Genomic DNA, 13727 nt, shown 5'->3' on the forward strand with positions numbered 1-13727 from the left:
GTAAATATGACATTTATTATAATGGGTTTATGTGAAGATTGTTTTAAGTTCACTTAAATTAGAAGTTAATGATATTATAATTGATAGCTCTCAATTATACTGTAATGATGAATGGCTATAGTCAGTGGTTAAATATTAGGGGGGAGGGGGCAATTTTATAGAGAAATCAGTATTGGTATCATTGATACTGGCCTTCAGTCATAAAAAAGATGTCATTAAACAAATATTAAAAATATACTGGTAAAAATATATATGTTGGTTGTACATTAATTTGAAGATTGAATGTGAAATTATTGCAATATAAAAGTATATTTAAAAACTTTAATTTTAGGTGGAATTATTCGCGATTAATTTCAGAAAAATGCGATTAATTAGTTAATTTTTGTAATCAATTGACAGCACTAATATTTATATTATAAAAAAGTTTTTGTGTACATAATATATGAGTGTGTACAGTGTATATTTATTATGTATATATAAATACACACACATGCATGTATATATTTCAGAAAAATATTACATAATATTATATATATATATAGTGGTGGCCAAAGTTATTAGAACACTAGTATTTTCAGAACAGAACAAACTGAGACAGACTAAATCCGGAAGAACTGTGGCAACGTCTCCAAGATGCTTCAAGAGACCTACCTGCAAAGCTCCCTGAGAAACTATGTGCAAGTGCACTGAGGGCAAACGCTGCTTTAAACGCAAAGGATGCTCACACCAAATGTTGATTTAATTTAGTTAATAGAAGTTAATTGATAAAGAAAATCTTCAGTCATAAAAAAGATGTCATTAAACAAATATTAAAAATATACTGGTAAAAATATATATGTTGGTTGTACATTAATTTGAAGATTGAATGTGAAATTATTGCAATATAAAAGTATATTTAAAAACTTTAATTTTAGGTGGAATTATTCGCGATTAATTTCAGAAAAATGCGATTAATTAGTTAATTTTTGTAATCAATTGACAGCACTAATATTTATATTATAAAAAAGTTTTTGTGTACATAATATATGAGTGTGTACAGTGTATATTTATTATGTATATATAAATACACACACATGCATGTATATATTTCAGAAAAATATTACATAATATTATATATATATATAGTGGTGGCCAAAGTTATTAGAACACTAGTATTTTCAGAACAGAACAAACTGAGACAGACTAAATCCGGAAGAACTGTGGCAACGTCTCCAAGATGCTTCAAGAGACCTACCTGCAAGGCCACCTATCTCTCAAATGGACCATTGCACTCCCAATTGAGACTGTAGATAGAGTGTCAATGGTCCATTTGAGAGATAGGTGGCGGTAATGTACTTATAAGTCTGCGATCCATGGTAAAGCAAGAAGAAGAAGAAGATGCCTCACGCGCAGGCTGAAGAAGAAGACGCGAAGGCGCTCAGGACAGTTCGGACATTGCGGTGAAAATCAGAGGTACCGATTGATCGACCGATATTGATATTTTATAACCGATACCGATACCAATTATTTGCATGCTTATGTGCCCGATAACCGATATGCAGAACCGATATTTATTTACTGTTATAAAGTAAATAAATGACTGAGTAAACATCAAATTTTCATTTTTGGGTGAACTATCCCTTTAAGTTGTACCTTACTGAAGTTTCTACAATCTACAATTATTTGGATTTTTTAAAATCTCAAGTTGTATATTGACAACACCATAAATAAACAGGGTTAAATGACAAAATCTCTAGGCCTCATTAAGTGAACAAAAAGCTAAGGAACAATATCCTGAATCTGGTATATACACTTGCATGAAATACGAGGATGAGCTAAGTACTTTTTATATTACCTGCGTGACTTGAGTGACCTTTTCCGAGACGTTCTGTGTGCGGTCTTTAATCTTGCTGGGCGCTATTATCTCGATCTCTGTGGGGGAAGGTGGTCTGAGACGGTCTGAGCCGAAGGATATCGTCACCTGAGGGATGCGGTGCCGCATCAAATCAGAGTCTGAAGTGGAGTTCAAGTGACTGGGCTTCAGATCTGAAAAATAAAAATCACACCAATTAAATCAGCCATCAAAACACATCATTACGGTGTTTGATTAAAACAATGTCATGCCATGTGACTTGCACTACCATCCTGCATGCGTCTGCCAATTACAGTGCCAGTAATATCACAGTTTGTGTATGCAATAATTAAAAAGTGTTAATTTAGACCTATGAGTCATACGCTCATGCTTAGAGCTCATGCTCATGCGCACACACATGCATAGCGGCGGGCACATCAGGGGTGGCTGTGGGTAAAGCATTGATTAGGAATACAGCTACAGAAATAGGCCTGTCAGGCCGCCACATGTGACCATTTCACCGGGGAACCAACGAGCCTTATTCTGGACACCCAGAGACTTAAATGTTGCAATTTAACATGTCCGAATGGAGCGCTTTGTGCTGCTTTTTGGAGTTGTTCCACAAACTCCATTAGAAAAGGATACTAGCTCATTTATATTAAATGCTTTGCTATTTTAGGCTAATAGGTTTTAATCAGACTTATTATGTAATCAAGGATAAATTCAAATATAACACTTAACTTCCATTGAAAGCACATCCTGTACTCGGCCATGGTACTCCTGTTCAATGCTAATGGATGAGTTTAATCACAGCAGAGACCAGAGAGACAATCAAACGGGGCCGCGTGCAGTATTAAGCTGACAAGTATCCATTCCGCTCCATCCCGGCTGGGGGCCCCCACTCATATTTCACATATCTAAATGCTCAGTCAGACATATGACGTGACTAACAAAGTCAGTCCCACCAAGAACAAGAAAGAACCAAGAAATTATAGCTTTAGCTTTACTTTTAAGTTCATTTCTTAAAATGAATTGCTAATTTATATCACACAATATGACTCTATCTCTTATATCTTTATATCTCTTTTATGTTTATTATTACAATTTAAAATAATGTTTTCTATTAATATATTTTAAAATGTAAAAAGATAAAAAAGCTGAATTTTCAGTCTTCAATGTCACATGATGCTTCAGCGATCATTCTAATATGCTGATCTGGTGCTTAAAGAAACATTTATTTTTGTTATCAGTGTTGAAAACGGTTGTGCTGATACACTTTTTCAGGATTCTTTGATAAACGGTATACCGTCACTTTTGATCAATTTCAATCAATAAAGCATCCTTGCAAAAAAAAAATCTTTCTTTACAGTATAAAGATGTGAAAATGAGATTTTCCTTTTAATAAATATTATTTTCTGCCAAAAAACTAATCCAACAATATTTCTATGTTAAACCCTTACATTATAATGTATTTCTATGAGGGAAAATGTGCTTTGTCTGATTATAGCATCCTTCTTTTACTTGTAGACAAACTCAGGTTTAAGAGAAATTCTGTGTTTGATAGTTGCAATTTTAAAGCACTTCCTTTTAAAGGATTTCTATGGAGAAGAAAACTTGTGAAGAAAGAAAACCTCATGTAAAATAACTTTTTCGTGAATGATGGCTTTGTTTGCACTAAATGTTTATTACAAGTACTGTCTGAGAGAAACTGTGTTTTCCTTGGTCATTTTATACATGAACCCATGTTAAGCGTTTTATATCCCCATTACACAACATCTGATGATCTAGAACAAATGCGAGTGAGTTTTAGGGATACAAGAGTATATTTGATGACTATTACTTGGTAAACAGAGAATCACAAGTTGAATAAAAAAAAATCGAAATAAACTTCTTTTATCTGTGATATCCCTAGTGAAAAATAAATATACTAAAATACATTTATTTCATGCTAAGTATACTACAAATATATTTACATATTTATGTACTTAATAAAAACACTCTGCAATTGTACTTTTGGTATACTAAACTGCTAAGTCTGCTAAACTGGAACAGCTAATTTTGTACTTGCACTATAATTGAGCGGAAGTAGTGCTGAAGTCCAATTGTAGGCTTAATATTAAGAAATGTGCAGTGAACACAAGTAGTACTCCAAATAAAGTTGAATTATAATTTTTATATCAATAAGTCTCGAGCGATATGTCAGTAAATATGTTAATAGAGTTGAACTATATGTTCAAATAATTCATGTATGAAATAAATGTATTTTAAATATATTACTTTTTTACTAGGGTGAGATGTCATCTTTATTTTTCAATCAACCAGCAAACCACACAAAGACAGGATGTTACACCGACACTAGACTCAAACTTGCCTTAGTAGTACTGTCTGATAATGTATAAATAATAAAGTTTCACACACAGTCAATGTTTGTGACAGTATGTTGTTTACACTAGGAACTAGAGGAGTGCAAGCACAAACACTCATACCGCTCCACTGGTCCCTCATGCCGTCGATGTCGTGCAGCGAGGAGGCCCGGCGCAGGCTGCGCATGCTCTCTCTGGAGTGGCTGTGTTTGAGAGGGGGTCCGCTGGGCTCTAGCCGGTCTGAGGGTCGTGTGAGTAGGGATGAGAAGCTGCATGTGGAGGGGGTCTGCTGAATCAGGGCCTGGGTCTCTGATTTTAAACAGCTGTCTGGAGACATCTGGAGGTCTTTCAAAGCCACCTCCTCATGAGAGGGCTGCAGGACACAGAGGGAAGCTGTAGATGATGTGTCTGTGGCAATATGAACTCAGATGTGTGTCACATATGCACACATGTACCTGTAGGTAGTCCACCACCACTCCCTCAAAGTGGTCCTTAGGGAGGGACGGCTGCCGCTTGACACGGAGAGAGGGCATTCGCAGCCTCATCTTACGTTTCTGACCTGATACACAAACATAAGGTTAAATAATCCAAGGGGAATATGTTTTTGCTCAAAGCTCAGGAGACATAACTGGTGAGTTCTTGTAGTGCTGGGCGGTATACCGGTTCATACCGAATACCGGTGTTCATTTCGAAAAATACTGTGATATACATTTTTGGTCATACCACCCAGCACTAAGTTCTTGTCTTTCTGGTCTTGAAGTCCTTTTAATCATACCAGACAAATCTGAGCTCAGTGCGAGATACTGATGAGATCTCTGTCAAACTTTAGGGAAGACACGTTTGAGACTACTAGGGCCTTTTCTCTGGAAGAAAACCTATGAAGCAGGAGAAGACATTTTCTCTCCATTTAAATACATTGCTGTATAGGAGATCTTTCATGATATTTCTTTACTACAGAATATACTAGATAACTAAGGTATGGAAATGGGCTGGTAAATAAATTGTTACCAACCTAAGATGCTCCCTGTAATAAATGGAGTGTTGCATTTGATATTTGATAAATATCAAATTTATTGGATAAATAAACATACTACTACTACTAATAATAATAATAATAAAAAGAATCATTTATTTTTACTATGTTTATTTATTTGTATACAGTACATTCAATTTTATTTGTAGATTTTTATTGTTATAAAATTATTATTTTTTTAATTAAAAATATGTGATTAATAAAAAAAGTATTGTTAACAATTTAATAATAATAAACATTTATATATTTAAAAACAAAGCTTATACATTATATACATTACTAGTAATACATGTAAAACTACATTAACGTGAAATATTTATGAAATATAATTAAATATTTAATAACGATAGCAACAACAATTATTATTATTATTATTAATAACCTATTAATATTTGCATATGCTTTTTTTAATTCATTATAAAAATGTAATTGTCCATTTATAATTAAATATAATGATAATCATTTATATATGTAAAAACAAATAAAAAGGACTTCATAGTTCATACATTAAGAAACTTGTATATTTCCTTTATTATTATTATTACTATTATTATTATTAAATGTATAGTTATTTATGTCAGCAAAATATCTCATAGTTTCTAATATAAAAGTTAAAGCAACACTGGGGGCCAGGCATATACACACACACACACACACATACATAAACACTCAGCAACCAAAATTTGACACCACCTTTATCAAATGCTGCCTCTGGCTACACCTACACACAGACCGTCACACCAAGCACAGCAGTCAATGTGTTTACCTTATAAGGCGGTTACAGAAAGGGCCAGAATCTCTCCCACACACAGAGAAAGGGGGGACACGCACCTGCCCGTAGCCAGCTGTGTGTCATTCGCTGTTTGATGCCACCTTTTTTCGTGGACGGGTCTAAAAGCTCCTGGAAGTTTAGGATGAACATGATTACGACTCCTTCCTCATTCTTTACTGGAACGACATCAACCAAACATGGCCTACATGTCCCTGAAAGGCAGAGAGACAGACACACACACAGGAGAGAAAGAGAATGAACCGAGTGACAGAGACGTCAGCAAGCAGAGACGTTTGAGTACAAAATACAGCACAAGTATAGTTTAGTTTTCACGAAGAGCTGTTATAAATACCAATGTGAGGGCTGTGAGTAGTCCAAACACACTCACACTTACACAAACACACAATAAGACCCCCACACACAGGTGCTGCAGTTCGGGGGGTCTGAAATCCATGATTATGAGGAAACATAAATCTATTAAATAGGGGAGACCATGGATTGTTGTTACACATTCCTTCAGGGTCTGTGTAATTTTTTTTACGTGATGTTGATATAAAGTTCCCATATTTATCTACATATTTAAAAAGTAAAAAAATCTACAACTCATTCTAAAAATATTTCTAGTTTAAAGAGCACTGTCATTAACACTACTACAAATAAAAGTAAAAGAATTAAAAATAAAAGAAAATCATAATGTCATTCCCCATTTCCACCCTTGTTTCATTTCAAACATTTTCAGCAAATACAATTTAAAACATTTAGCTATCAATCCATCCATTCTGCAAACTTATTATTATCTATAGGGTCACACACACACAAACATAAACTAACAACTGACTCTAGATAATGACAAATGTATTTTGTGCATGTTTGTTGACCCACTAAAATAGTTTTGGACAACCTTCCCTGTCTGTGAAATTATTACTTTTATTAAGTAAGGATGCATAAAATTGATCAAAAGTAAGTAAAGACATTTACTGTATAATGTTACCAAAAAATTCACATAAATTCTGTTCTGTTCTGAAAGTTTAAATGCTGTTAAACTTTCTACTCATCATATAATCAAAAAAAAAAAAAAAAAAAAAAAAAAGTAAAACTGTTTCCACAAAAATATTAAGCTGCACAACTGTTTTCAACATTGATAATAATACAAATAAATGTTTCTTGAGAAATAATCGGCATATTAGAATGATATCTGAAGGATCATGTGACTGGAGTAATGATACTTAAAATTCAGCTTTGTCATCACAGCAATAAAATACACTTTGAAATATATAAAAATAGAAAACAGGTATTTTAAATTGTAATAATATTTCACAATATTACTATTTTTACTGTATTTTTTATCAAATAAATGCAGCCTGGCAAAGGCTTATTTCAAAAATCTTACCCAGCCCAAACAGATTAAACAGTAGAGTAGATGAAAAGCTTGTGTGGATGTTTTATCTCAAATTAAAGTCAATCTACTAATTCAGATGACAGCAGTTCTATCTTTTAACATCCACACCCGGTTCATGTATGAGCGATTTCACCCCTGAGGATCATTTCTAATTGGTTAAACTCCCTACTTTCCAAACCTCTCAGACAAACACACAGATGCGCAGAGAACATGTAGAGGTCACTTATATTTTGGCTATGAGGCTTTAATGATAAACTCTCTTTATGACACACTGCTCGAGAGAAATCAAAACATCATGTGTTGTACTTTTAACCCAGACACGACAATGAACAGAAAGGCAATAAAGGAGACAAACGATGAAACCAAAGTAAAGAAAACGCAGAGCAGCGAGGAAGAGTCGCAGGAATGAGAAAGGAGTGACTGGAAGGAGGACAGAAAAACCAGAGAAAAAACAGCATGATTAAAGTCAGCCAGACCCCCCTCAGCTCTTGACTAAAGCAGGCCATCAACCACTCTAAATATAGACCCTGCCCTCACACACACACACACACACACACACACAAAGGTGCTGTTCAGTCTCCAGCTCAACCGTGACACAGTTCGGTACGCTGTATCCACTAAAAATATGTGATAGATAAAAAGAACAGAGGGACGGCAGCACGTGTGAGCGTGTGCATGTCAGCCTATGCGTGCATCTGAGCTCAGTGCATTCGTTTAGTGATAGGCGTGCGAGTCTCTGGAGTCCTGTTGTCATGGTAATGTTATCAGCGCACCGCTTCCTGGGCTGAAGGAACACCTGTCTACTTTCTAGCTGAGCTACACATGCACAAACACTGGCTTAACGACGTCCATAACATTACGATTGAACCGCTAATGTCACATGGACTATTTTAATGATGTCCAAACTATCTTTCTGGGCCTTCAACGTGGTAGTTGAGTTGCTGTCTATGCAGGGTCAGAAAGCTCTCGGATTTCATCAAAAATATCTTAATTTGGGTTCCAAAGATGAAAGGTCTTACGGGTTTGGAACGACGTACATAATTAATGACAGAATTTTCATTTTTGGGTGAACTATCCCTTTAAGCCATTCCACCAAAGAGTTACTCTATGTGTTTATGTCTATGTGTGAATGTAATGAGACAGAGTGTCTGAAACTGAAGATAACATCACAGGATGATGTGTAGATATGGTCACTGAGCGTGTTTACAGTGAAATGCTGGTAACTATTCAAAAGTTCTCAATAAAAACCTGCTTCTAAGCTCCTGTTAGGCAAGTCATATTGGAAACATCTCTGGGAAGCTTTTTCTATGTACACTACTGTTAAAGAGTTTGTATGATTTTTTAAAAATAACTGTTTTCTATTTATTTCATATATTTTATGCTATTTATTCCTGTAAAGCAAAATTGAATTTATAGCAGTCATTACTCTTCTTGAGCGCCACATGATCCTTCAGAAATCATTCAAATGAATATTCTGATTTGGTGCTCAAGAAACATTCTACTGAAACATTTCTACAACAAATGTTGAAAACAGTTGTGCTGCTTAATATTTTTGTGGAAACATTATAAATGTTTTTACTGCAAAAAAAAAAAAAGTATAAAAACTTTTTCTAAAAGTTTTTAAAAAGTATACTTAAAAGGTTTAATTTTAATTATATATTTAAAATCTGACAACAAAAAGCTTTTAAAATTGACTTACAAACTCCAGCTAATGCACATGCATACTCTGGAGAAAACAAACAATGAAAAGATGGAAATAAATAAATAGATGGAAAGGTGGTGTCAAAAAGACATTTTGTTTTTAATGAAAAGGTGGACTTTTATTCACACAGCTGCCATATTAATGACATGGGAAATAGTTTGACACTGGTTTATTTCCTGTGTTTGGGTTTGTCAATAGACTCAAACTTCATTTATGCTTTATTCACACTGCACAATTCTGATTTTGCTTTCCATACCGTGTTCATTATTATTGAAGTGAAATGCGCTGTTCAGACAGTGTCATCAGTGTCTGGTGTATCTGCATCGGTTGCTATAGTAATGATGTGAACGAACCAGTGCCAAACCACTTTCTCATACAACTGAAAGTAGCTGTCAGCGTGGAAAAAGATGGTGAAAAACTGAAAATGTTGCATCTGCTCAAGTCTATCAAAACATCAGCCATATGTGGGTGAGTGAAAAGTGAGTGAAAACCTCGCTAAGCCCAGCATACCTTCCTTAGAGTAGTACAGGATCTCCACCTTGCGCTCCTCTGACCCGAGCAGGGCCTGTGCCAGCTGTGCCAGGGCGCTCTTCATAGTGCCCGGCCCCACCAGGAACTGACACATGCAGGACTGCTGCATGATCTCCGCCCGTGAGAAACCAAACATCTGGCAGAAGCCCTCATTGCAGTAGATGATCCCACAGTTCTTCATCTGGGCGTTGGCAATCAGGAATTTACGATCTGGTCGCATAAGGAACGAAGGGTTAAGAAACATTCATTAAAAATGAACACTTCCACCATTACTGGGGGGGGAAAAAAACATTATTTAAAGGATTAGTTCACTTTCAGAATGAAAATTTCCTTATAAATTACTCACCCCCATGTCATCCAAGATGTTCATGTCTTACATTCTTCAGTCGAAAAGAAATTAAGGTTTTTAAAGAAAAATATTCCAGGATTTTTCTACATATAATGGATTTCAGTGGCGGCCAAAGGGTTGAAGGTCCAAATTGCAGTTTCAATGCAGCTTCAAAGGGCTCTACATGATCCCAGCCCAGGAATAAGGGTCTAATCTAGCGAAACGATCGCTCACTTTCTTAAAAAAAAAAAAAACACACAAAAGCTCGTCTTGCGCTAGCTTGACCTCACGAATTACGTAATCACATTTGGAAAGGTCACACGTGACGTATGCAGAAGTACCGACCCACTGTTTACAAAGCGAACATGCAAAGAAAGTCAAAGAAAGTTGTTTCGCTAGATAAGACCCTCATTCCTGGGCTGAGATCATGTAGAGCCCTTTTTGAAGCTGCATTGAAACTGCTATTTAGACCTTCAACCCATTGGCCTCCATTGAAGTCCATTATATGAAGATAAATCCTGGAATGTTTTCCTAAAAAAAACATCATTTCTTTTCGACTGAAGAAAGAAAGACATGAACATCTTGGATAACATGGGGGTGAGTAAATTATCAGTATATTTTCATTCTGGAAGTGAACCAATCCTTTAACACAGTTTTTGTGGGGAATGTTGTCACATTATCGGTCTATGGAGTAAGCTGTCACAATGAAACCTGCCACTGAACAAGCCTATTACAGACAGGAAAATGTTAGAAACAAATCAATTCAATACATATATATCAAATCAATATATATATATATAAATATAAACCATTGTTTTAGCCAACAAATCATCTTATTATTATTATTACTATAAATTTTGGTATTGTTGTTGTTGTTATTTATTAATAATAATAAATGTATAACTACTAATTTTCTTCCCTGTCGACTAGCCCTGTTCTCCTCAATAGAGGCATAGTTGGGTTAAACCTAAAAGTGTGAGATCAGTGATGAAAACTCTTCTAAATGATCTTCATTCAAATCTTTAGTGACTTTCAGAAAGTTTTATGTAGTAACTTTTCTCATTTCTCAATTTTTCAAAATCCAACTGTCTCCTTTTTTTTACAGGTTTAAAAGACGAAAAGAAAAAAACCCTTGAACACATTTCCACATACTTGGCTATTCTGTTTTATGTCTTTATTTTCTTTCCTTCTCCTTCCTTTGCCTGTACTTTACTACTACTCGTTTTCTGTATTCATGACGACTGCTTTGATATAAACAGGAAATCTGCAGACAGCTGTGCTATTTTTGCAGCAATAGCTTCACACATCAGCTTCAACAGGTGGAGAGCAACACAGCTTGCTCTTAAGACGGTTATAGGTTCTGCTTTGAACTGAAGAGAAAGCAAATGAAAAATTCTTTATATTAAAGGGTGCAATCCTTCAAGGACACACACTGCCTGCTTTTATCTCTGAATCTCAATAATGTTTCTCCAGCTCTACGTGATAATTGTGTTTGGTGACAGGAACTTTAATGCCCCCAGCATCAAACTCATTATTGCCTTTTTACTTCAGGAACAAAACACAACACACAGAGATGGTTGCCTAGCAGCCACAAAATGACACTTAGCCTTAACAGATAGGGAGGGAAGGGAGGAGCAGCAGGCTCACATTCACAGATCTATATGCACTGGCACATATATACATGCATGTGTACTTAAAAGATGAAGACACAGCAATAGCACTGAGAACTAATACATGCAGAAGAGGGAGAAGATACTATGACAAATGATTAGATGTGCAGTCTACAGTTATGAAACTAAAGAATACAAAACTAGTTTAAAAAAGGCTCTTTTACATATTTTTGAGAGTTCAAAAGTCAGCTACTATGATTTATGAATAGTGTACACAGGAACAAAGACAAAGCAACAGTCATGATTAAAAGGCATATTGTAATGACAACTAGGCCTATAGTTGTTGTTTGTTTTTAGCATTTTTAAGATTTATAATATGTAAATGTAAAGTTAATTTTCAGGGACGAAATCTGTTCGTTTCATGCAATGCAAATTATAGGACTGCAAATTGTCACCATTAACGCCACCAATTATGAAACATCATCTATGTGAGACTTTTTAAACAAAACACTAAAGATTCCTCTCACATATTTGTGATAAATAAATCTATAATAAAGTGGCACATAAAAACAATACTAGCCTATTTTGTTCTGCTTTATGGACAGACCACCCTCCAAATAAAAATCACTCGAGCAGCTTACTGTTGTTATGGTTAGCTCCTTACAGCTACTAGTTAGCAACTGTTTGCCGAAAAACGTATACTGACTAACTCGTATAATTAATGAGACATTTAAAACCCCTGCTAAAACCTGTATTTACAGTTGTTTGAAAGAAACTTTTACTAAGATAACATAATCTTTGTTGTTTAAGAACCCTCAAGGGTCATATAAAGCAGATATAAGCCAGGCTCTGGGTTTATTATGGAGTAAAACTAGATTTAGGGTAGGCCTAGTTATGGCAAATTTACAGATTAAGTTTAGCATGAGAGTAAAGGTTAGGATTTGGAAAGGAAATTTTGTCAAAGGGCTCTTGTGCATAACATTTGGAAATGTTCTGATAAAATACTTCTTCCTGTAGACTTTTAAATAGAGAGCACAAAGGTTTAGGCATACAGGATAAATGTGGTGAAATAGTACACACTGGAAATGAAAACTGATATTACTGATCTTAAGGTTGTATAATTATGTGTGATGCACATTTTGTTTTTCCAAAACGTTAAATCAGGAAACATGATTGAATGAACAAAGCAGGTGCACGAGATACATAAACACAAGCGTGCACGCTCGCATACATAGGCTACAGAGAAGAATGGAAAAACAGAAGACAGATGGTTGTTAGCAATTTTCCATATTAGGGATATTCTACATTAGTTGTTCCATTGCATTTGCATAATGTAGATAAAATCAGCCGGGTCCGTTGATTTGCTCACCTGATGATCAACTGCCATGCAAATCAAATCTCAGACTGATTGATCCAATGGCCGCTCTCTGACAGTTTCTCCCCGATTTATCAATAAACAATAACATCAATAAACAATACTATATCTAATGTTTTAGACTACAGTAGCATGTTTCTGGCCTATAAATTATCTTCCAACCCAAATAAACATAAAAAGTTCTGAAACTCACTTTGTCCGTCGAATTTCCTGATGATGGTGTCCAGATAGGTGTTCTGGAGAGCGACGTGTCCCCGGCGTACAGGCATTTTCACGCGTGGACAGATTCAAGAGTTCTTGAAAATTCTGATTTTCTCTCTTATTCAAGGACGAGCGAGCAAGACAAAAGAACACAATCTAGAAGTCGCATTGTGAAGGAAACAAGTGTTTATAGTCCAAGAATTAAACAAAAATGACACGAGAATGCCAGTAGGATCCTCGAGAAAGTGAAAAGTCGCCGAGTTGAAATGCAAATGAAAAGAAAGCGCGTTTGATGTCTTGCAGTTTTGAGCCGTCAGATGAAATGGTAACGCACTGACGTGATCCCTGAAATCAGTCGCTACATATTCTGAAACAAAAATAGAAGAACAACCAAAGACAGCACAGAGACGCCCGACACCTCAGAGGCAGCGTGCGGCTCGGCTGATGTAGCTCTTTGTGGAATAATGGTACGTTGCGTTCACAGGGGAGGCAGTGGACACAGCTGTCACTTTTGACAGAAGGCAGATGCTCTCTCTCTCTCTCTCTCTCTCTCTCTCTCTCTCTCTCACTCTCTCACACCCA

The 13727-nt window shown here is 35.6% G+C and overlaps 1 protein-coding gene across 1 annotated transcript in view; it reads right to left on the reverse strand.

The window, feature by feature from the left end:
• Positions 1 to 13621, reverse strand: part of LOC107658465 (potassium voltage-gated channel subfamily H member 6-like) — a 39257-nt gene extending 25636 nt beyond the window's left edge. The window contains exons 1-6 of the mRNA XM_016447024.1: positions 13138 to 13621; positions 9611 to 9841; positions 6059 to 6211; positions 4650 to 4753; positions 4318 to 4567; positions 1835 to 2025 (exon numbers count right to left, since the gene is read on the reverse strand). Coding sequence (XP_016302510.1) covers positions 1835 to 2025; positions 4318 to 4567; positions 4650 to 4753; positions 6059 to 6211; positions 9611 to 9841; positions 13138 to 13213 — 1005 coding nt within the window. The 5' untranslated portion in view covers positions 13214 to 13621. The remainder of the gene's footprint in view (positions 1 to 1834; positions 2026 to 4317; positions 4568 to 4649; positions 4754 to 6058; positions 6212 to 9610; positions 9842 to 13137) is intronic.
• Between the last annotated feature and the right edge of the window lie 106 nt (positions 13622 to 13727).

Source organism: Sinocyclocheilus anshuiensis, unplaced genomic scaffold (genome assembly GCF_001515605.1).
Source record: "Sinocyclocheilus anshuiensis isolate Anshui unplaced genomic scaffold, SAMN03320099.WGS_v1.1 scaffold371, whole genome shotgun sequence".
NCBI lineage: Eukaryota > Metazoa > Chordata > Actinopteri > Cypriniformes > Cyprinidae > Sinocyclocheilus > Sinocyclocheilus anshuiensis.